General features: G+C 40.1%; 1 protein-coding gene across 1 annotated transcript; it reads left to right on the forward strand.

Moving 5' to 3' along the window:
- The first annotated feature begins 40 nt into the window (after positions 1-40).
- BCAP29 (B cell receptor associated protein 29) lies at positions 41-20,038 on the forward strand. The gene is made up of 8 exons (XM_081211838.1): positions 41-381; positions 904-1,011; positions 4,207-4,307; positions 5,162-5,312; positions 7,618-7,750; positions 10,384-10,480; positions 17,504-17,604; positions 18,980-20,038. The coding sequence occupies exons 2-8, from the start codon at positions 920-922 to the stop codon at positions 19,016-19,018; spliced, it is 714 nt and encodes a 237-aa protein (XP_081067964.1). The 5' UTR covers positions 41-381; positions 904-919; the 3' UTR covers positions 19,019-20,038.
- The last annotated feature ends 5,550 nt before the right edge of the window (positions 20,039-25,588 follow it).

Here is a 25,588-nt window from a genome sequence, read left to right on the forward strand (position 1 = left end):
CCCTCACAACACACAGCCCGCCTTCCCCGCCGGGTTCGGGCCTCCTCTCCAACAAAAGCGCCGCCGGGGCTTCGAGCGTCGGCGAGGCCTCCCATTCGCTGCCAGGCCCGCGCTCCCCGCCTTCTCCCCACCCGGCTGTTGGGGCTCCGCCGCTCGGCCCGCCCGCCCGGCCTCCTGCAGCCGCGGCTCCCTTTCCCCTCCCTCCGGCCCGCCGTTTCCGCCGCCGTCGACGACTCGCGTGTGGCGGGCAGAAAGCGCTCGCGGAGCTGCGGGTCGAGGCCGCAGGACCCCGGAGGACGCCTCGCCCCCTTCGGGTGATGAAGGCGGGAGGGAAAAGGCCGCAGCAGCAGCAGCAGCAGCAGCGCCTCTTTGGAAAGCGGGGTAAAAGAGAGGAAAGTTAACCCGGGGTCCGTCCTTCCCCCCCCCGCCCAACGGCTGCAGAGGCTTCCCCTCAGAATTGGTGGCGGAGGGGAATTTTGAAGCGTGAAAGGGCCATGAGTATTGTGTACCCCGGGGTGGGGAAGGGGCGTGTTGTACCCCGGGGTGCGTGTGAGGAGAACGAAATCTCTCCCCGACACGTATCTTGTGGCAGTTACGGCGTGACAGAATCGGATTCATCCCTTGTACTCCGGTCGACAAACTCGGGGGCGGCAATGGGGTCGTTTGAATGCGGACTGCAGGGCTTCCCCATATCCCATAGATCGCTCTCTTTGGGGAGAGGGGGCCGGGTCCCTTTTATTTTATTTTATTTTATTTTATTTTATTTTATTTTGCCCAATGTTGAACTGTCACGCCGGAAGCCCTTGTTTGTGTTGGGGGTCACATTAATCCGAAGCTCTTCAGCCTGCCGTGTCTGTTTTGCAACCATGGTGATCTCTAACCGGGGGTTTTCCGTCTCTGCAGATCCCTCACAGATAAGATGACTTTCCAGTGGACAGCTGTTGCAGCCTTTCTCTATGCCGAAATAGCAATATTACTCTTGCTCTGCCTCCCGATTATTTCTCCTCTGAGGTAAGGATATTGCCGCAGGGGAAATGACCGCCCTTTCATCAGAAAATAAATGGAAAGAGAAAGTACATGTTGGATTGCAACATTGGCAGCGGGGTTTAGGACTGCCTTTTGCAAATTATTTTGTGCTATAAGCCTACAGGTTCCATTCTTCGGTATTTATAAGAGCGTTTAAAAAGCTGACTTGATACTTACATTGTTTGCTCCGGGGGCCAATATGTATTCACAGGTTGCCCCCCCCCCTTTTCATCTTTGCGTAACAGACAAAATAGCTGTGCTGAATCTCCCCAAAGCAATAAATAAAATAAGCTGAACTACTTCCAGTGAGATGAATGCCTGCTGGTGATAAGACAATCAAAATGGCAACTTTAAAAACTCTTTATTTATTATTTGTATATATTACCTTTGTTAAGTTTTTTTTTTCATAATTCCGTGTGTTTGGGTGGTTTTTTTGTTTTTTTGTTTGTTTGTTTTTTTAAATTCTACCTCTGATGCTGCTCCCACAATAATCTTAACAAAAGCATATAATAGGCATCGAAAATTTGTAAGATTTAGAACTCCATCGGTAACGTTAATGCCATTGTTTTGCTAATGATGCTCAGAGGAGGTTTTTACAGGTGTGGTCCTTGATCAGAATTAATATTGCATTGACAACAGTAATTGATAGTGGTCCATTGCCAGTGGTGATGTATTAGAATCTTTGGTCATGGTAGCAGTGGTCTTCTTTGCATCACAGTAATTAGAATACAAATACTGTGCTGTTTGCTTGTATGTATTTTCTGAAGAGAATCTATATAATAGTAACATAATAAAAAATAATAATTAATTCCTCGCCCATCTGGCTGGATTACCCCAGCCACTCTGGGCGGCTTCCAACACATAAAAATGTAATAAAACATCAAACATTAATAGTAACAATCTGATCCGATATAAAAGTAACAATAATTTTAAAATAAACAACTTATATCAAACAAAGCAACATTCAGCAATACATCAGAATCTAATAGTAAACAGTAAAATTAAACACCAATAAATAATAATAATAATTAAACAGTTCACAGTTATCAACCACAATAAAGAATTACCAATCTACAATCAATAAAAATAACAGCAAATCACAATGCATAAAATACTACAAAACTGTGTAAAACTGTGCTAAGAATTTGTGGCAGCCCAAAGTTGTGTATCTTGGTTTCCCAATAAGATCCTTTTACACCAGGCATCCCCAAACCCGGCCCTCCAGATGTTTTGGGACTACAATTCCCAACATCCCTGACAACTGGTCCTGTTAGCTAGGGGTGAAAGGAGTTGTAGTCCCAAAACATCTGGAGTGCCAAGTTTGGGGATGCCTGGTGTAAAAGGATCAAATTGGGAATCAAAGACACACAACTTTGGGCTGCCACAAATTCTTAGCACAGGCGGAACTTTCTTAACTCTCATTGACAAGTTGCCAGCTGACCAAACACTATAATCATCTTAGATTCCCTAAGTAAGTTACATCATCAACATTAATAAAGGGTTGTGTATATGAAAACTAAGCTAAAGCATGGAATTTTGACTATGCCTCATAGTCTAAAGCTGGATCAGAAGTGGTCTCATTAAGTTGAATGGGGCTTATTCCTAGGAGAAATTGCAACCTCAGATTTCTAAAGGGGTTTTCAAAACTCAGCAGCCTCTCTTTTTGCCACCAGTATCCTAAGACTTAGGAAGGAACACTGATTGGGATTTAAAGATCAGTATTATTTATTACTATGATTTATTTATTAGCATTTATCAGTCGCTTTATACAAAAGAAAAGTGTCAAAGCAACTTGACAGTATAAATAAAACAAATAAAAGCAATTTTTTAAAAGCCAAGAAAAGAGGCATTACATGCATCCTAACCTAATCAGACTATCTATAAAATGTTGGTATGTTCACAGCAGTGGTCATCAACCTTCATTCTTAACTGCTTCTTGCTGATTAAGAGCTGCTTTTCCTGCTAGTCATCCAGAGTTAGGCAATATAAAGCCTGCTTCTCAGATTCTTTAGTATAATTTTAGCTTTGTTTAAAAAACAGTTTTTGCTAAAAGTGACTAGATGCAATAAAGGACAAGGGCACTGTACCTATATCAATGCCACCAGTTGAAGGTTTGATTATGCATGTTACTGTGATAGTTTTACTAACAAGATAATTGAAGGTGTGATTTAAATACACACATCAAGGGATTTTCGTCTTCAGAATAAGGCTTTAAGAGGATCTGAAAGCAGCAAATTAGTCTCATTAAACCTGGATGCTAAAGATACCTAGTCTATCTCATTAGAAGCAAGCAGCCTTGGCAGGTCTAGACTCTGAATTCCATAAGTTATACCTGTTACCATCATTGTAGCTGTAATGTGATGAACAAAGTGATTTTCTCTCTGTCAGTTCTTGGAGATACAGGAACCTTCTCAGGGCTTGGGCCCAGTAATACTGTCTGTACTGTATTGCAGAATTTTTGTGTACTGTATACTTGCAACTACAGAGAAATTGCATTTTCATTTCAAGCTGTACAGTACGATTGCATATTGTGTGCAATTAACTTGCACAATTTCAGCCTTATGCAGTTGAAAGCTGGCCAGCTGAAATCCCACAAATTAATTACACAGAAGGCAGACATCTTAAAACGCCTTTGCACTGGGTTTTCTCAGCATGGAAAGAGCTTTTAAGCTTTCTTTCTTGCTTACCGGGTTCTGTAATGCTCTCATGAAATCCTGGACAGTCCTGCAAGATCTTGTATGAATACCCCAGAATGTCTGTGAGAGCATCCTAGAGCCTGGTAAGCAAGGCAGAGAGATTATGATGATGATGTTTTATTAACTTTTTATACCACCCTTCATCCAACAATCACAGGGCAGTTTACAATATAAAATACATGCCACAATAACAAACAAAAACAACACCCCACCTCCCGTTTAAAAGTTCTCTGTCTTTCTTGGATGGTGAGGATGGTCATGTGGGGGCGGTTCCAAGGGGGTGGTTTGAGTATACAGTACATATTTTTCCATATATGTGCCCCCCCAAGCATAACCCCCAGGCAAGATGCCATTGTACTGTACTGTAATTTTAAAAGGTGCTGAAAAATTATTCAGTGGATTATCGTGTGCACTTCAAAAATGCTTACATAGTTATCTTTTTATAAATGAAGCTTCTTTCAAACACTGCAATTTTGTTTTACAGATGGGAGAAGGTTTTTATGATCTCTGTGTGGAGCAGAATTAAAAACTACTGGAACAAGGGGTTCCTTACAATTATAGTTCTGTTAATTGTTTTATTTCTGGGTGAGTTGGATATCTCTCTTGTTTGTATTAGTATTCATATGCATGTAAGTGAACCAACAAAGTTAATGTGTTTGAGGGATTATTATATTTACTGTGAGTTATCTTTGCTGTGAATAGTTTGAGAAACCAAACAAAAAAGTTAGTGTTACACTTTTTGAATCTGAGGCTGTAACAAGCCATGTTCTGCTAGCATGTTAGCAGATAACAAAACAGAATTCAGATTTGGTATGGGAAACCCAGTGAACACTTGTGGCAGGAAGTGATTTTGAAGTAATCAGTAGGCGGCGCTATTTCTCTTTGGACTAATGCTTGAACTAAAAGGAAAACAGTTGCGCAGTGAAGTTTCTGGGAATTTTACTGAGCTCTGTCATCACTGAATTTGTTTTTTTGGAGGAAGGGAAATAGCATTGCATTTTTAAGCTACTGCTAAATATGGAATTGAATGTGTTCCCTGATGATTACAAAGTTAGCTGTATCTTGTAGCTTGTGGTTTTTAAGTGCTATATATTAAACATCTGTTAAGAAAAGCCATCCTTTTAAAATATAAGGACCATTACTATTTTATAAAATTGCTTAATCATAAAGCTTGCTGTAGGTTATAGATTATTTCCGTGGTCATTACTTGATAAACAGTCAAAGTCCTTGCTCTGTGCCCACAGAAAGTACAAATCTACTTCCAGAGGGATTCCCACTGCCAGTAGCCAGAACAGGGCAGCTATACTAATAAAAGTTAAAGAAGTTTTATCGGGGGGGGGGGGACAAAAGCTTTTTGATGCAGAAGCATTATGTACAATAATTGATAAAAGAAGGCAACGGAAAACAAATGCAAGTAACTCTCTCGTTTTTACTCGTAGATGCTGTAAGAGAGGTGAGGAAATACTCAAATGTTAACTTAAGTGACAAAACTGCACATACAAGTGCCAATGCATTGGATCACATTCAAATGAAACTTTTTCGGTCACAACGAAATCTTTATATCTCAGGATTCTCTCTGTTTCTTTGGCTGTAAGTATAGTTATGTACTACTTACTACTTAGTAATTCTCTTTTGTGCCTCTTGTAAGAAACCTGGTCCAAAATGGGGGGGAAAGCATGACTCAAACCCCAAGTTTGTAAAAATAATAATAATATGCAAGTTGGGTGAGCGAAAATGGAGGGTAATGGTAATTTATTCATGTTTGAGAGAGACAGATTTACTAATGGAAGTAAATAATTAAAAAGGATATATTAAAGTGAATATGGGGAAATGAATATGACTCCCCCAAATGCTGTATTCTGAATTAATACAGTCCTCTCACTGAATTGTACTACAGTGGTACCTCGGGTTACATACGCTTCAGGTTACAGACTCTGCTAACCCAGAAATATTACCTCGGGTTAAGAACTTTGCTTCAGGATGAGAACAGAAATTGAACTCCAGTGGCGCGGCGGCAGCAGGAGGCCCCATTAGCTAAAGTGGTGCTTCATGTTAAGAACAGTTTCAGGTTAAGAACGGACCTCCGGAACGAATTAAGTACGTAACCCGAGGTACCACTGTATTTCAGAAGACAGATGGTAGTATCGGTTGTTTCAAAACACTGCCTCTTGCATCATAATTTTTCTGCAGATGAAAGGCTTGCTAATAAGGTTCTCATATGTACCTCCCATGGTACTGTGATCCTGTTTGTTTGAATAGGATTGTATTCTAAAATCCTATTCTGAAGCTGGATGACTCTAGGATTTAACACAACAGATATTCTGATAGAATACCACAAATGCACAGGTAGAACATTAGCAAAGCAGCCAAAATCGGTTAGAGTCTCGAGTTGGACATGGGCAGTATAGAAGTTTAGGGCTGCCTTATGTCCTGGACCAGGGGTCTGCAAGGTTTATCTTGCCTGGGCCAGATAGGTCCCATGGAGATCCCTCTGTGGGCCGGATTGCACGCGTGCCCACAATTTTCTGCGCATGCGCAGACACAATTTTTGGTGCCACAGAAGCGAGTTCGGGGGCAGCTCTTGGTCCGGTCAAACGACCTCTGCAGGCCGCTTCTGGCCCATGGCCCTTAGGTTGCTGACCCCTGTCCTGGACATTACCGGGATTTCAAAGGATGTGATGCCTGGGGGGATTTCCGGAAGGCAACAGTTTGTCCTGGATCTTTGGCAAGTTAACTGAGGAATCAACACTATATTGTATGTCGCAAGCATGGGAAACCCATAGGTTGAATGTGGGCCACAGGCAGATTTTATCTGGCCTCCAGTTCTTGCAGTCATAACCTGATGGTTCAGTAGGGAGGAGAAAGGGCTTTGCCTTTGTGCAATTGCAGCTTGTTCCTCTGCAAGTAGATCAAAGCAATGTCTCTGCAGACTTGCATTCCTCACAAGTATAGGAAAAGTAGTACAGAAAATGTCATGCAATTTTCAGGCTGCAATTGCATTTTAAATAGCTATAAAACAGGGCTTGGAGTTCAGCAGTACATTGACCTTATTTGCACTCTTCAGGGATTACTGTTGAGATTCTACCTCGCACACAGTCAGGCCCAAGAAAGGTTGTTGGAGAACTTTTTTTTTTTTCAAACTTCACTTTTTAAGCCTGTGAGGAAAGTAAAAGGTGAAACTCTAGTGGAGCTACTAAGAATTAAACATATGCATCTATTGTAATGAAAAAATAGCTTTTTTTTCCATGTGATTTTGTGTGGGTGGAATAGTTACTGACAGTTTTTCTCTGGGGTAAGGTGGCACTGCTCCTGAAAAAGGTTCCTCACTCATTCTGTACTCCTGCAGTCTATGGCCATGATATGTCAGTTCTGGGCTGTTCTGGCATTTCCTTGTTTGCTTCTCCTTTCTCCACATACTAAGTTCATTCCGTTGGCATAACAGGCGTATCTCTTTCCCTGAGCACAATGTGAGCACGTATAGGATTTCTATGCTCTCTGATTTAACTGCAACTAGCGAAACTGAAACCACCTTTACTGCTGCGGAGTTCAGACACTAAACCAGGGGAAAGAATGGTGGCTAATGAGATGTATTTTTAACATTGTCAGAATTTTTTTATTTTCTGAATAGCGGTGGCTATGTGGCAATAACTGGGCTCACATTTAGTGTTTAGATAAAATGACTTCAAAGCACCTGGCCAATCTAGGTTCTGGTTCAGCTGCAAGTTGTAATAGCATCTTAAAAAATAAAGCAGTTCATGTTTCACATAAAAGAGCATCTTTTCTCAGCATTTAAAGTAAAAAGTTATTGAAGACTTAAAAAAAATATTATAACACGACTTGTACATTGATACTGTATTCTTTTCTAATGGGTTCATGGCTTTTCTGGTTTCCACAGTGTACTGAGACGTACCATTTCCCTTATCACTTCATTGGCAAAAAAGATGGGAGACCAGAAAGCTCTAGAAATGGAAGTAGAAAATATCAACAAAGTTGCCAAGAAGTGCTTGGAAGAGAATGAAAAACTTCAAGTATGTTTCACAGTTGAATGGGTGGTGTCTTGTTTTTAAGTGCATTTTACCGCTTTGACCTGGTTCGCATGCTGCTCTAAGCTAAGCGTGGATGCGTGAGTATGAGGGTTCCTGGAGAGGAGAAAGGGACTGCGTTGATCCGTCTGTAGTGCTGCTGATGTGAGCTAAGCCATGGTTTGGCTTAGCATGTCACCTGACTGCAGGTTGTGGTTTGCCCCACTTCAGACAAGCCACTTCAGGTAAACCAATGACAACTTGTAGTTTGGCCATCTTATTAAGCAAGTGTGTGTGTGTGTGTGTGTGTGTTTTAAAGAAAGTCATACTAGCCTTGTGAATTAAACCTGGGTGCTATCCAGCACCCTCCCCCAAGACAATAACAATTTGTCCTAAAGCCATAAAGCAAACTTTTTGCAGTATTGAGGTGATATTGTTTAATCATTCGTCACCTTTCTGTATAGATACTGAAAGGCTTGTTTGGAATTTTTGTAATATATTTTGCACAGTAATTTACAAGACCCTCAGACCTCATGGATTTTTTTTAGAGAGCTCACTAAAATCCATTAACAATTTTGACACTAAACATTAGTCATACCTTCATATCTCTATCACTTTTCAAGCAATATAAAAGTGGAACAAAGTTTTTTTAGTTCCCTCAGCAGCTCAGAATCTGTTTGGCGCTACTTCCTCATAGGCCTAGTCTAGAGGAACATGATGCTAGAATACACTGAGTCATTTCTGGTGAGGGACTCCAGTTCTGTGCTTGTTTTCTTTGTACAGAGATTTCTTAATACAGGGAATCATTTAAAAATATCTGATCTTCAGAATTTGATCAACTCATTCTCCCCCCCTCCCTCCTCAGTGTCTCTCATATTCTGAGGTGGTCACGTTCATCTGCTGCATGTGTAAACCAAGAGTGATTCTACACTAGGTGTTTGTTGTGGAATTGCTTTGTTTGCTTGCTCTTTATGGGTCATCTGCATGTTGTTCCCATCAAAATCATCCTCCAGTGTTTCCTCTATGCTTCTTCTGTCTTTTTCAACCTGCACAAAATCAATTTGGGGGAGGGGAGAGCTCAACAGTAGCTTAATCTCTGCAGCTAATAGATTGTCTTAGCATTAGTTTTGAGATGTGCTGGGTTAAGGTTAGGGTTAGTGTGATTAAGTGAGTTGTCCCACCCTTAATTCCCACCAGTAGTGTGGATGGATGGACACACACACACACAGTTCTATACCCTTCTGAAGTATAGAAAGTCAGTTGTAATTCTTCATCTAGTTTACAGTGGAATTACGACAAGTGGGTGCCGTTAGGAACTGCTAATCTGGAAGCACCCCAAGCCTTAATTTCACATGGGTAAAGACACATTGTCACTGTCATCGCTATAATCTTGTTTCATTTTGGTAGCACAGAAAATATTAACAAATAGATGCAAGGAATAGTGTTACATACTTGGGCTGTGAACCTGTTCACCTCATCCTACACATGATAATCTGTGTTCATACATACAGATTAAACATGGAGATAGAAACTTTGATAGTCAGTTGTTTAGAATGGAGGGAGTAAAAAAGGCTCTGGATTCAGATCCCCATCACCATAAAATGTAGCTGTCAAAGTCAGCCATTGAATCAGCTCTGCTTGCACAGTCTCATTCCATCAAGCAAAAATATAAGTTGGAAACACAAATGCAACCACCCAGAGTGGCTTGGGAAACTCAGCCAGATGGGTGGGGTATGAATAATAAAATTATGATGATGATTGTTGTGTGTGCAGTATCCAGTTTTACAGGAGAAACACATTTATGAAATGCATATGAATCCTCATGGCTTTTTACAGCATATGTAAAATGGTCCAAGGGTGAGATCCAACATAGTTAAAATGAATGTCCAGTCGTGCAGTAAGGCATATCCTTCCTCTTCACTCCCTATGCACATCCAAAACTTGCACTGGAAGGTTGGGGGGGCCTTCCAGTTTAGATTGGGGGGAATGGGGGGGGGGTAGAAGCCCAAAGTCCTATTACTCAAGCAGCTGAACATCTTTGCACGTTGTCCAGATTCCCTGCTTGAAAGAGCTCTTAATTGAAAGTTACAGTGGCAATTAAATGGAGGCTCAAAAAGGCAAGGCCAAAAAGAGATGAATGTGTCAAATATATTTAAAGTGTCAAATTGAACAAAATGAAGAAGACGCCAAACCTTTTGACTTACTAATTATAAAGATTTTAACATAACATATCTGTAACTGTAAGTTAGTAATTAATGCTTTTCTTCATGTATTTTTTGTTAAGGCATATGTAAATACATTATTCTAGAAATTGGGTCAGTCTCTAATATTTTGAATTGATAGGAAGTCCATAGCAGCAAAGGCCTTTATTCGGGATCAGGTAAAGGTTAATACAGAAGCATTCATAGCACTAGGGAAAATCAAATGAGAACCTTTGTTTATAAAATGATGGGTCTAGGGGAGCAGAAAGTGTGTTATGCAAATTACTTTGTTTCTTCCAAATCACCATTGAAAAAAAGCAAAAAGTAGGTTTGCCTCTGATTTTTATTGCACCTGTTTCAATTTTTCTTATTGTTACAATTACTTTGAAACAGTAATTGTAATCAGGAAAAGTAACTAATATTTTTTCCTTTTACCAGTCAATGAAAGCTAAATGTGACATGGGAGAAGTGTCCGATGAAGAGCTACAGGAAGAAGTGAAAAAGCTGAAAGACGAATTAAAGAAAACTTCACATGGTACTTTTTGCCATTTCACACTGCTTTATCTTGTGGTTTTCTATGTTGAAAGCCCCCAAAAGAGGGTTTTGACCATAAAAGATGGTATAAAAGGTTCTTTGTCAGTAAAGTGCTGGGTGATGGCTCAGATCTGTGCCATGCAGGAGCAGAAGAAAACCAATAACAGAAAAACCAAAGACATAAAGATTGGGCCTGAGGTCAGTTCTTTGTGCTAGTATGAAGAAATTACTTTTAAAATGTACAACATAAGAAACTGTCTGAAGTTATGAACTGAAAGTCACATTTCTTTAAGAGGAACAGAAGAGACCCAAAATTGTTCTCCTCCTCTCGTAACAAGACCCCCCCCCTCACTTATTGTTTGCTTCTGTGTTTGACTTGGGCTGTCTTGATGAAACAACACTGAGATAAGGCAGATTTTTTCCTGGTCGTGTGTGTTAGTTCTGGATCTTGCAAGATCTGTTACCCTTCTGTATATTTACTAGGCTGAAATGAAGGTCTTGTATAGCATTGCTCCTGACCTTGTGAAGCCCAGACAACTAAAATGTACTTCTTTGGCTGTGTGCAGAACATTGCATAACCATTATGTATTTTAAAGCAAACTTACAAATGCATCCATTTCAAAATCCTAGCTGGAACAACTCTCTATCCTAGTTTATACTGACTTTAGTGAACACTTTCAAACCCACGGAGAATTTTTGCCAGTTAGCATGAGTGAGTCCAAATATTTAATTGTGAGGTTGATTCATTCAGGAAGCTCAACATGTTTTTTTTTAATACTACCAGCCCTGCAAGTTATAAATACATAGTGAATCTATCAGCTGAATACAGATTATTGTATCCAGATTTTGGAGATTTTTAAAATAATGCTGCCATCACATTTTTATTCTATACGGAAAGAGTTTCCAAGTGAAACTAAAGCTGCAGTTCCATCCATAGAATTCTGAAAGTGCCCAAGAGCACTATTGAAATTCAGTGGACCCATGGCCAGGAATCTCAGTTAAACAAAGCATTTTCTTTGTGAGAAATTGTGCATCTTCTGTGGATTTTATATCCAGAACTACAATTTTGTGCTTAAAACATTAAAGCCTTAGTAAGTAAAACGGTTTATTGATTGTGCAGAGAGGAGTGCAATATAGTTAAAAATGCATAAGAATTCCAATAGAATTAAAGGGAGGGTGACCCATCTTTATAATTATAATCCATAAAACCCATGGAGCCACCCCCAGTCTCCTTAATTGCAGCAGCACAGATCAGTCTTTATCTGGCACTGTAATAATAAAAGCATCAATACCAAGTGTACTTCTAGGGGGAGGGCATTCCAAATTCAGGGTGCCACCATGAATCACCTCTTAGTGTACTATTCCAAAAGGTGTGACAACAACCACAGCTTCCCCTGAAACTAAGGAAATATGGATAGGCAGATACAGGGAGAAGAATTCCTTCAGATATTTGGCTCCCAAGTTGTTAAAGGTAGTTATTGCCAGTACCCCGAATTCAGCCTTGAAATATATGGGTAGCCAATGCAGATCTTTCAGAATCAGTGTGAAAGTGATTCTAACTACCTGCTCTGGTCAGCATTCTGGCAGCCATGTTCTGTACTAAATGTGGCTTCTGAATCATTTTCAAGGAGAATTAGAACTGGGTGTCACCAGCGTACCATTGGCACATTTCTTCCAATCCCCTGACGGCATCCCACAGTAGCTTTTTATAGACGTTGATCATGGGGGACAAGATGGAGCCTATGGGACCCCAAACTACAACTGCCTTAGAGGCTCCACAGGTCACCCAATGCTAATTTCTGGAATCTGTCCTGTAGGTAGAAATGGAACCACTGTATCACTTCACCCTCAGCTTCTAACCTGTAGAGCCAATCCAGTAAGATACCATGGTTGATGGTAACAAAAGCCACTGAGGAAGATCAAGGAAAATCGATAGGGATATCTTCCCTCTGTCCCAACGAAAAGTGCCTGTCAGGGTGACCAAGGTCATCTCAGGGCTAGAAGTGAGCCTAACCCGGATTGAAATAGGTCTAGTTATTTCACTTCTTCTAAGGACACCTGGTGCTGTCTGCCTGTCACCCTCTTAAGCATCTTACCCAAGAAGAGGATGTTAAAAAGAGCCTAAAAACAGATTAAAACTTGCATCTACTTTCTAAACATATAACTAGACTTGTATAAACAAACAAACAAACAAAATGTAGGTGGCAAAAAGAGTACGGTGAAGTCTCCTGTCTCATATAAATAGGCAGGGAGTTCCAAAGTGTAGGTGCTGCCACTAAAAGATCAAGTTCTTACAAATGCAGAGCATTTATTATGTGGCACTTGTAACACTGCCAGCTCCTCCAGTCAAGGTGGTCAGACGATGTTGTCCCTCCCTGATAGACACGCAAACTTAATTACTAGATAATCATGTAAGCATGAGAGCTGTTATGATTTGTTATGATTAGGAACTCAATCTGCACTTTAGACAATTCTGAATTTAGACACCTTTGGCAAGTCATTGTTCTCTCAGTCTATCATCCCTATCTGCAATATGGGAATAATGTTGGCCCATTGGGATTTTGTAAAGGTTGCTGATGTGTGCATTTAAGCCCCTGAAATATGTGATAAAAATGCTTAATAGCAGCAGTATTGATGCCTGTGTTCATTTATAAATATTTGCAACACACAATGGTATACCTGTTTAATTATGAGTTTTAATTACATGCCTCTGTGTATCGGGTGTTCTCAAAAAAAGATGACATTTCAAATGAGGAGGGAAAAGTAACGTTTACACAATGTTTGCTGGCTCTTATAAACAGACATAGCTTGTATACAAAATAAATGTAATAACATTGTTCTCCTTGATGAACTCTTTGCTATAGAGTTTTTCTCTGTTCATTCAGGCAGCTATGCAGCAAGTTAACCTATAATGTTGCAACAACAAAGTCATTTTTATGATCAAAATTGAAAGTAGCTTTGTAAAATTCGACACTAGAACTGACACAAGAGAGGGAAAATATTGATGTTCCTGAATGTGTTCAGTTTTTTAACTGACATTTTCCTAAAGAACCAATGGCAGGCAGTTGTCTTATTTAAAGTTTAAAAACAGGCTCTTAAATTCAGATTTAAAGGATTGAATTATGTTCTGCTGGCACAACAAGACTTTTATCTTCTCTCTGCCCCAATCCCTCCAACTGCTCTCAAAATGTGCACCTAACCATTTCCAGCTGATTTTGAGGGTACACAGGTGGGTTGCACAGTTATGTTGCAGAGTTTCAGCATCAGAGATGGCCCACCCCAAATAATTTAAAGTCATTTTATAAAAGTTGACAAACTTGCTTATTTACTTTATGAATAGGGGGCATAGAAAGGTTACATGTGGACTGCGGTTTGTTCTTTCTCACTGAGCCAATGATAAAGAATCATGTAAAACTTTTGTTGCTTTGATTCCAGACTTCTCCAGTAGCTCTAAATCATCTAGGAGCTGTCCCATATATAGCAGCAGGTATAACAACAACAACAACAACAACAACAACAACAACAACAACAACAATAATATGTTGCCCATCTGATTGGGTTACCCCAGCCACTCTGGGAGGCTTCCAACAAATTAAAACACAATACGACATCAAACATTAGCTTCACCAAACAGGTGTCAGCTAAAAGTCAGATATTTATTTCCTTTACTTCTGATGGAAGGGAGTTGCACTACCGAGAAGGCCCTCTGCCTGGTTCACTGTAACCTCATTTCTCTCAGTGAGGGAACTTCCAGAAGGCCCTTGGAGGTAAATCTCAGTGTCCGGGCTGAATGATGGGTATCATGCCCTATTCTCAAAATGACTGGGAATTAACCTAAAGCTACTCATAAGGCTTCTGTTTGTCATATAAACATGCCATGGGAATATATAACCACATCTTACATTTTACTGAGCTTGCAACCATGAACCTCTCAGCAGGCAATAAATCCATGAAAGAGGATGGACAGACATTGAAACAGCATGTGCCTCAGGGAAGGGCAAGTGTCAGATAGGGGATCTTGTTAAAGCTCAGGGTGGAAAGAGTGTGGTTGGGGTGAGTAGAAACTGGCAGATGACAGGAGAAAAGCATGGGCTGGAGGTTGGAGAAAGAGGGGGGCAAGCAGAAGACAGCTTGGGGAGAGGAGATTTCCCCACAGTCTATTGATGGCCCATTTAGTGCATAGGGAATTTATTAACTAAAGCCTGGGCTGTGGGCCTCTGGTTTCTCTGTAGTGTGTTAGGTTATACATTCTTTCATGAACATGTATTATATGTAAACCCAGCATTGCATGTAAAATGCAAAGTCCATTCACTCTTTATATATAAGCAGAATTGTGCTCTGGCATCCTAAAGATTCATGTCAGTGTCTTAAAAGTCTTACAGTAGTTGGCAACTAAATTGCCAACATTGCCTCTGCATCAGATAGCCGAAACATTTTTATTCATTCCTTTTATGCCAAAAGAGCTTGGGGCGATGTACAAAATATCTACAATAAAGAGGTACAATAGCCAACATACTTGAAAATATTTATAAAATTCAGAACCATTAAAACAACAGCAAAACCATCTGTTGCTGTTCAGTATTGAAATAATCTAGCTTCTTTTTGTAAAATGCCAGAGTAAAAAAACCCACCAACTGACATCTGATCATAATAAAGCAAGCAACACAAACATATCCCAGGAGAAGGGGCTTCCAGAATTGGAAGGCCTTGTTGTGCATCCCTGTATGGTGAATCCTTGGGGGTTAGGGCATAAGCAGAGCCCCCTGCTGATTTTAATGCTTGACTTGGCTTATTTTATAGAAGTCGATTCTGTAGATATATAAGCCCTGTAATATATGCACTTTAGAAGCCTTGAACCAGCCCCAGTAGCACACAGATGACCATTGTAGTGCTTCTTAGATTGGTGTTACACATTCCCATCTGACTGAGCAGCTTCATTCTGCAACTTCCAGGCAGTCTTCAAGGGCAGCCCCAGATACAACGCATTACAGTAACCCAAATGTAAGATTGCTAGAGCTTGGGTTACTGATTCCAGACTATCCCAGTCCAGGAATGGCCCATAGCTGGTGAACCAACACTAGTGAGCAGTAGGCACTCCTAGTTTGAGTTTGAAAATAAGTTTTTCCTATACCCGGGTAAAATCCTTAGACATTCGGCTGGGCTATTTGTACAGCTCACATGCATTTGTAACACATGCTTGTCTTTTGAACTACATTGGCAAATGCTTATCATAGGGTATATGTGGTAATAAGCACTCTGTTACAGGTAGCAAAAATATTTCACCTTCAAGGGACCTACAACTCACTGCTGACTTTAGGGTGCAGTGTTCCAGGCACTTCTGAACAACTTCCTTTTGTTTCGACTGAAGCTTAATGCAAGTTCTACTGAAGTGCATCTATTTTACTCTGCTAAATGTGGCTTGGGACAAATAACCTTTTCATAGGATGTAAAAAGCTGTTCAAATACGCCACTCAGATGCAGTAAATGAAAACCCAGCCTTCTGGCAACTTCAGGGCAATTCTACCCCATTTCAGTGAGTAGGTCCGCAGAAGGTTGCTTCCTATTTCTAAGGACATTGAGAACAGAAAAATCTAACTGAAATGGTGTCATTATGTTGTCCGTGGTATATTTGAAGAGAACGGAATGCCAGTATTAAATTTGTTGTATTTTTGTGTGTATAACCATTTTCTACACTTAAACACTATTTTATGTTATGTGTCATTGGAATATTAGGATATAGGGTGAAGTGAGCCTAGCATAATGCCATGGGCTGGCTGGATGCTGGTGGAAGACGCCAGCTGGGGAACCCCCAAGGGGCACCCCAGGGGAAGAAGCCTCAGAACCAGGGAAGTGGTGGTGGGGCAATGAGGAGTAGTTAGAGGGAGAAGACTGGGAGGAGGAGGTGTTGGAAACTGTAGAGGTAACAGGGTGAAGCGGAGATTGGAGTGGAATGGGGGCCAGGAGACAGACGGGCAGGCTACGGAAGAAGCTAGGAATTCTGAACTGCTCACAATCTGGTATCATTGGAAAACAGCCCCTGAAAAGAAATATTCCATGGAGTTTTATATAGGCACTGTAGTGCTTACCTGCCCACCCACATCCCACTAACTCCCCCAGAATGTCATCTTACAGCTCTGAGTCTAGACTGAGGAAGGTTTTTCGTAGGCTGGACCTTGACATTCTTCTGCTAAGAAGACCTCACCCATCCTGTCACAAGTGTATTTTTGTCAAAACATAGCAACAATGCAATAAATGTTTTTCTGTGCTCACCTTCAACTATCTGCAGATATCTTGGTTATGATTAAAGACAGGATTGTTTTTAGTTACAACTAGAGCACCTTGCCAGTCCTTCATAAAACACTCAGTAATTAGTTACTGTTGGATCAAGTTACCGAAAAATGGAATTTGCAATCTAATATAATGGTAACTTCTTTAACATGAATAAATTCTATAGAGCCAATTACTTTTATTATTATTTTTAACCCTCAATTGCTTCTAAGATTTACACCACCTTGTGATATATTCTAAAAAGAGGATAATGTTCTTAATAGTACTTTTTATAATGTATTATAAAATAGGAAGGCTTTGATGTATTAAATCATATATAGTAATCTTGCACCACCAAAACCATACTATTATAACAGAACTTGCAGCAATGCTTCACTATCTCATCTGTTCCCCACGCCACTTTCCTTTCAGTACCTGAAGCTCCTTTTTCCTTCCACCAGCACACAGGTCTCTAGACGTGACGTTTTTCTCATCCAAGCTGACCTTTCGCATTTTTCACACAAACTTCAGCATTCTGCTGTATCCCCCTTATGCAGTTAGTATGTGTTGAACATTGGTTGTGTAAAAGCAGCTCACCCATTGGCAAGGATTTCCTGGCATGCGGCAGTCATTTGTTATCCTGTTATATAGCACTGTAATCTTAAAAAAAAAAAAACCAGGTATCATTTAATGCACAAGTATTTTGTCCTAATGCTGTTATTCATGTGTTGAATAATACTACTCCTGTGTTGTGCAGCTCTCAGCAAGGCCAAAGATGACTTTTCTACAACTCAGAAGCGGTGTGAAGGCCTTAGAAAAGAATATGACCAACTTACAAAAGAATACAACAGAATGCAGGTAAGGTGGTAGAAGCAGTTGATTTGCTCGAGCAAGACTTCCTGGAATTAGACTAGCCGTGTTGTGTGTGTTGGATCCAAAAGAAAATTTATCAGACAACAATCTTTAATTCTGTGTACGTCTGGACAATGTTCTTTCAGAATAATGAGAATACTTAACTCTTAAGTTTTCCCAGAACAGTTGTTGAACTGGAACCTACTTTGTTTTAAAACAAACGTGAATTATTTCATCAATAATATTGTATGTTCCTTGAATAGTAGCACAGAGGAAGAGGAAGAAACTCAAAAAAGGGGTTTCCCCTTCTTTAAAAAGATTCTGAATTTGGTTCACATGTCACAGTAAACCATAAACCATCATGGTTTACAATACGCAAGTATGTCACCCCTGCTTTTCACTCACATGGGGAGGAAACAAGCAACAGTATGCCTAAACCATTTCTTTATTTTGTTAATTTATAATTTGCCTTTCACATGTGTCTCAAGACAGTTTAGAAACATACCATGAAAACTGCTGAAAATAGTTTTGAAAGTCAACTAGAGATAGGTTTAAACCTCAAGATCATGGTTTGCTTCACTCCCAGCAAGCCATGATCTTTGCCAAGGTTTGCTCTCAGCTTACTAATCATACTTTGATCCCTGGTTCCAACATAATGTTAAACCTGGGATTGTGTTTTGTTTCTTCTGCCCGCTAGCTGGGAGGAACAAAACAGCCCAGATAGGAATATTCACAATAAACAAGTTAGAGTTGAACAAAACCATCAATTGTAGCTATTAGGGTACCTTTTACAAGGCTAATTGCACTGGCGGAGAGGCAATTTTGTGACACCTTTATGCTGACAGTGCTCCTTCATACTGCAATAAGACTTGAAAAAGCCTTCTATTGGAGCCAGTAGAAGGCTTCTTTGAAGCTTAATTTTTGAGGAGACAATTTTCAGAGGGGATGGTCACAGCTGGAGAGCTTAGCCTCCACTTCTTCATTGCAGCCCCCCTCCTCTGCCACACTTAGGCTTGAATGAAATATTTTATTGGCTACAGTAGAGAGCTTTTCCTATCCCAAGCCATTGTTGGGAGTTTATATCTTCCTCAAGATTGCAGCCATTTTCAAACCTTTTTTTAAGGTGGGGAGATGGAGAGGGGGACTGCGCATGTGTGAGAGTTTTCACTTGTGTGTGTGTTTTTTTTGTGTGTGTGTGTGTGTGTGTTTGCTTGCAGTGGAGGATGAGTGGTGCCCACAACAGTTTCTTAGGTTTCTAAACATGCCAGGGATTGGCAGCCTATAGTGTACACATTAACTCTGTGGTCATCCTGATGCACAAGTTACCCTGTATAAAGATAGCTTCACTCCTTTTCTCACATGTGTCTCCTTACCTTTACAGTGTTCTTCAGGTGGAAAACATGATAAGAAAGGCCAGTAAATGCAGCACAAGGACATCATTAATACACGTGCATCAACATGAATCGTCTCTTGTTCCTGTCTTTACTCTCCTAAGCTTTGTAAAAACAAGGTCTATTTTCTTTAAAGGGAAATGCTCTGCGTTCGTAGCTGAAACGCTAGGTTGCCAAACATACTTTATTTTGCAATGGAAATAGTGGCTAGGATCCAAAGACCTACTTTACTTGTGTCAAAGGCGCAGTGGAAGTTTTGCTTTGATTTTTGTTCTTGTTCTTATTTGAATGGCAGATTCCCATGGCATGTCACACAAACTCCATTAAGCTGCAAAAGAGATTTGCCATGTCTCATGGAGGGCTGGTGTTCAAGAAATACAAGTCCATACCTCCTTTGAGCACACAGCTTTATTTGTGTGGTTATTTGGATGCAGACCAGTAAGTGGTGTGCTGTCAGTATACTGTGAAGAATCTTTTTAAGCCTATAAGGAAAATGTAAAGCAGTTTAGAATGGAAATTTCCATTAACCACTGTTCAGCTTCTATCCACTGTTTTACACTGAAACTGAAAAAGGTAGGAGATTGTACAACCGCCAGCTATAGTAATGTAGAAGAGGCTTTTTAAACTACATCAAACCATGATGCTAGAAGAATAAGCATAGTGAAACATGCTACATCCAGATAACTTGACAAACAGTAAAAAGAATTAAAATAAATTTTAAAGGACTTCGCATTTAATTGCATAGTTATTTATAATTGAGAGTTTCTTCTTTCCCCATCTTTAGATTTTCACTATAGTATACTTTACTTCATGTATTCAAGAATTTGAATATGTTGTATTTTCTTTCTGCAGTGGGCGATACCCCTGAAAAACACATATATGTAACTTACAAAACAGGCTTTTTTTTGGTGATTAGTTATTTGTGACATTGTTTTTTTCTTAAAACCTTCATTATCTGCAACTGAAAGGTTTTATTTTTATTTTTTTACATTGGTTCCAGTATGCTGCTTGGATGTTGATTTGTTAATAAAAGAGATTGTTTAAGCTTGGTTTATCTTCCTACGTGTCTTAACTTGGAATCCATAAACAACAAACTGCTGTGTTTACTTTGCTCCTGTGACAGTGAAATAATTCCATAAGAATTAATTCGGGCAAAACTAGCCCAAATAAATACTATAGTACACTCTGTAAGGGAGGAACTGGTATTTTTAATTTATAAAAATCAAAGATTTAGAATGGTGCAATGGGTATGCAGAGTTTCATGTTTATATGCATCTGAGCTTGTTAGGGAGAATGTTGTTTGTGTAAGTAAATTTTGTGTTTTGGGTTTCTCTAGTTTCTTCAGCATATGAGAGAAAATTGAAATCTGTTGCATTTGAGCCTGCTGATTCTCTCTTGAAACCTGCGCCCAAATGTTTGCTGTTCAAATACCATTCTGATGCACTCCAATAAGCTGATCTTGCAAATTCTGGGGACTGTACTGAACACCAGATTTTTATTGCAAATCTTAGTAAAGGCACTGCCAAGTTATGACAATACGTTTGTTGAGTTCTTGCATTAAAGATCTTGCCTACTCCACATGACCTGTAGTGGTGATATATTGCTGTGACAATATATATTTTCTGTGACAGCTGCTAGTCTGAAGGATGAGGATACAACCTGAGGATCTGGTTAGATATGGTCCCCCTCACAGAGAAATTTGCCTACCACTGTGTTTTTATGTGCAATACTTGAAATCTCAACCAGTGGAAAGTGCATTTGTTTGGGATTTTATGAAACTTCCATTTGCACTAGCTCTTGTCCTTTCCCCACCAATTCCCCGTGCTACTCTTTGAAGTAATATGGAACAACACAATCCCACTGTGTCTTGCACACCTGAAATCAGGGGAGCAGGGGATTATCTACAAGGTCTTGTCCACGGGTGCGAACATCAATGAGCGGAGGGCAAGCAAAGTGATATGATGAGACAAGATGGTCCCAGACAAGAAGGGTGACCACAAATGCAAGATACTAGTTTATCCAGATACTTTGCCTTTAGCGGTTTTATTGTATGCACAATGGCACAGACTCCATTTAAGTTAACTGCAGCTGCACAAGTAATTCCAATAAATATAAAGGAAAATGGCTTATAAAAAGTTCCTGGTCAATTGTTTTGTGTGTGCGCACACACACACACACACACACACATATATATTAGTTGCTCTCCCATTCATCTGTCTGTTGCAAAGGGATTGGTTTCTTTAAAAGTCAGTTTTCTCCTCCCAGTAGGGACATGAATTGCTGTACTGATATTTCCCTCTCTTATGGGGACCTCAGTAGTTACGGTATATCACATGAATACAGTGGTTAAAAAAACCTCTCAGGAACTGTACAAAAATGTACAAACTGAGATGGATGTACACCAGAAGGATAGTTTACATAAGTGTGGCTATGGAGTTGTTTCTTTGACTCAGCAGAAGTTCTTAAAACTTTACACCCAGTTCTTTTCTATTCGCAGATTACTTTTATTGTTAAATAAAAGCATTTCTATTCACAGTTGAATTTTTCTTTTTCTGGTTTCCTTCACCTCTGGCCCTTTTCTCTTAGGGAAGGGAGACCCTCTATTCCTCACCTCCTGAGCCTCTGCCTCAGCCCCAAGGCTGCAGCATGCCTGGGGGACAGGGCAGATGAGGAGGCACTGGGTGGACTGTGCCACTGAGGACTACTGGTGGTCCTCAGTCTGCCGTTTGAGAAACGCTGTCCCATCTCCTGAAAAATATACTATTTGATGTTAGCAGCAGGTGATACAAAAGTCGGCTGTGGTGATAAATAGGTAGTAGCTTTCCTATCCATGTGAAGGACATCGTACAAATGTGCTAGTAAACATCGTAGTTGATCACATATTTGAAACAAACAAAAAAACAGCACCACAGACAATACCTTCTGTAGGTGAACAGGCAGAAAAAAACTGAAAAAGTCAGAATGGAAAAACAGACTATTAGAAGAAGAGAGAAGAGAATGACAAGCTTAAGTTTATGACAATTCGCTCTATTTTTATTGAATACAGTAAGAACCTGCTATTTAAAAAAACACAGAGAGCTTTACATAAGGTGTTGTGAATTGAAGTAATGAGTAAATTTTCTCATCTATAAATTAATTGTAGGATCTAATTTAGAATCAAATTATTATATATTTGTTCACATGGAAGTATGTTGATATCTTTGTCTACGTATAATCAGTTTATGTATGAACTGCACCAGTATGCAGCTGACACTATTTCTCCATGTCAACCAAACTAATATAAACAAAAACAAAAAAAGAGGGAGGGAGAATAATACAAAGTCCTCTTTCACAGGTTTATTTATTGTCCCACACAGAGAAAGGTGAACCCTCCCAGCTCTCACCTGGAAGCTTCCCTTTCTTCTTCCACCTTCCCACCCTGGGAGATCTTCCTTGTCTCTCACACAGGGTCCTTTATCAACTAACCATCACCTGCATGTTAACTCCTGAGTAGAGGACCATTCAATATACAGTGGTGCCCCGCAAGACGAATGCCTCGCAAGACGAAAAACTCGCTAGACGAAAGGGTTTTGCGGTTTTTGAGCTGCTTCGCAAGACGAATTTCCCTATGGGCTTACTTCGCAAGACGAAAATGCCTTGCAAGTTTGTTTCCTTTTTCTTAACACAGCTAATACAGTTGCGACTTGACTTCGAGGAGCAACTCATAGAACGCGGTGTGGTAGCCTTTTTTGAGGTTTTTGGTGATTTTTGAAGCTTTGCCAAAACTTTTCCGACACCGTGCTTCGCAAGATGAAAAATTCGCTAGACGAAAAAACTCGCGGAACGAATTAATTTCATCTTGCGAGGCACCACTGTACAACAGTCTGAAGCAGAACCGAAACAAAAACAGCAGAAGGAAGAAACAGAAGAGGAAAAGGCAAGAGAGCAAAGAAATAAGAATATTAAAGGAAATAGTAAAGGAATTAAAAGTAAAATAAATACTAAAAATGAGTAAAAAGGACTTCCCACTATCTGCCAGCTATATCTACAAGGATTCTTCCAAACAGATGTTAAATCCAGAGTAAACTCCAGCTGTTCCTCTCCTAAGTGATGTTTTTTCCAGTCTTCATTCATCCGGGCATCTCAACTTCATTAATTCCAAACAGAAAGTCCAAAAGAGGTTATCTGGTTATTATAAACATGAACAACAGTCCAATATTAAGAAACATGCTCTGTTCTTTATGTTGTTGCACTCCTCTGGAAGAAGCATGTGTGTAGCAAGGGTTCTCCTGAATTCCACCTTGTCACTAGAGACCCAAGAATCTCCAGTGACATAGAGTGCCTTTTCCTATCTGTAGCTGGTTTTCAAGCCACACCTGTGCATTTTGTGAGTCCCTTTCTACCAAGGATCTGTTAAGCATGCAACTGCAAAATGGCTCAACTTTGTGCTCCAACTTCTATACTAATTAAGAATACTAGTTCAAGCACATGGAATCATTGTTAAATTTGGGCTTTGAGTCATAGTCGTAGTGTGGAGAGCCAAACTGGAAAGGCTACCATAACAGAAAATATGCAGGAGTAGAAGTGGTGACTGTTTTGGGACCAAATGTAGGGTTGGGATTTTCCAGTTTCAAATGCCACAGTTCCAGTAACTACAAGCCTACCTTCTACAGTATTTCTGCAATGACAAAGCGTGGCGTCTATTTGATACATAGTAAAACACTAACTGCAATGTGCAACTTACTTATATATATATATTGCTAACACATAAAACTGCTGATTTATACAACTGGTATCCAGTTTTTCCTTTAGCAAAAGTCTAAGTAACTAATAGCTATTATAGTTCCTGGGTAAGGATTTGCTGAATTAAATATCTGAACTGGAATACAAAAAGGGAGGTGTGAGGAGGTCAGGAAACTAGTAAATGAAGTATAAGATATGAAATTTTTGATCTTTTTCTTTTCTTTTTTTCTTTTCGTTAACTGCTTTCTATTTTGTATTTTTCATGTGTTCTGGTTTTGTATTTTTGTAGTTCTTTTTTCTTTTCTTAGGGTTATTTTTTGTTCTTACTTGTTAAGCCTACACTTTGAAACTTTTTAATGTTTGTAAAATCTCAATAAATATTATTTAAATATATATATATATATATATATATATATATATATATATATATATATATATATAGTTCCTGTTATCATATGCCTTGTATCAGGACAAAGAGAAAGGAAAAGGAGCCCGTGCACTTGAAGAAAAATATAAACAAACATGAGGACAAGGATACATTAGCATACACAAAATATTGGTGTCTCTCAGCATATTAATTAGGGTATGCATGCATCCCAGTTCCTTATTCCTTTCTATATACATTGGCAATTATTGGCACAAAGGCAGTAGGCTAGTGTTTCCTGGGTGAAACTGAAGATTTTGGGCTGGATGCTTTTCTAGGGTTTTTCACAGAGGAAACATGTTCGCTGGTGCCAGTGTATAATGTGAAGCACTTGAAAGCTTAATTTGGGGGTGCACCCTCAGTTCCTTGTTATTCCCCCCCCCAATACGTTGACTATTACTGAATGGGGTAATATACTTGACGATGTCATGCACCCAAAGCAAGCATTGGGCCAGTTGTGATGCTAGGGTACCCCAAAACTACAATCTCCTCCTTGTTGCGTCCGTGATATGAGCTGGCCCAAAGGTTTTTGTGGCGTGCCCCCTTCTCCTAGTTCTTTTCTCAATTCTACATGGTCACTAGGGGAGGTTGTTTGGCCAAAATGAAGTGGCGCAGGGATTTTCATAGAGGAGTCCCTCCTAGACTTGCGGGTGTCTGATTTGCAGTGGCTCAAAACTTAAGGTGGGGTGTGCACCTGCTTCTTAGTGGCAAAGCTTATTTTGGATTTTGACTGAAGATCCTTTTTGTGGACCTCAAAGGGGACATGGAGATAATATGGCACCACTAAGAGTATCTTGAGATATAAAGGCCAGGGCCTTTATAGAATTGACATTTAGGTTCCTGCTTAAAACTCCCCAATTCACTCACACTTTCTGTCAGGTGATCCCAGGGGTGCCACGTTGAATAAAATATGGGGCCTCAGGTAATCCACATAGTCACATGATGTGGCAAAATGTCCTTCAATTTTGGGGCCCCTGATTCCCTCAATTGGGGGGGGGTAAAGGGACCTTGGCCCCTAGGAGTTGGTCCCTATGGATCCAGCTATCTCAGTGTATTAATCTCACCTAGTGATCTGTGATGTGTTTTGTTCTTATTTTATGAACACACTTTTGTTGTTGATTTTACGCTGTTCGCTGCCTTGGTTTTTTTATTTTTGCAAATGAATGAATGAATGAATGAATGAATATGGGCCAGCCCAGAGCTTAACTCTGGAACGCATCAGGGGCAGAGAAAGTCATGTCCCTGAAACTGCCCCTTCAGCTCCGCTTCAGAGGTTCATGGGGTTGAGAATGGGAAACAGGTAACGGGAGGGAGGCAGGCAGGGAGGCGGCTCTGTTTGCCTGTAAATAAAGGCTAAGCGGCTGAGGCTGGGCTGGCTGTATAAAGGCTGCGGGCGGGTCCCACGCCTTGGCCAAAGCTGGGGCTCTGGGGGCGAGCGCAGGTGAGGAGAAGG

Source organism: Podarcis bocagei, assembly GCF_964188305.1.
Source record: "Podarcis bocagei genome assembly, chromosome: 10".
Classification (NCBI taxonomy): Eukaryota; Metazoa; Chordata; class Lepidosauria; order Squamata; family Lacertidae; genus Podarcis; species Podarcis bocagei.

Excerpts from the sequence above, each read along its gene's own strand:
- BCAP29 (XM_081211838.1), top strand. The coding sequence starts at position 920 with ATGACTTTCCAGTGGACAGCTGTTGCAGCCTTTCTCTATGCCGAAATA. Across the intron at positions 7,751-10,383 it reads AAGAGAATGAAAAACTTCAA|TCAATGAAAGCTAAATGTGA; the intron begins GTATGTTTCACA and ends TCCTTTTACCAG. Across the intron at positions 17,605-18,979 it reads AAGAATACAACAGAATGCAG|TGTTCTTCAGGTGGAAAACA; the intron begins GTAAGGTGGTAG and ends TTACCTTTACAG.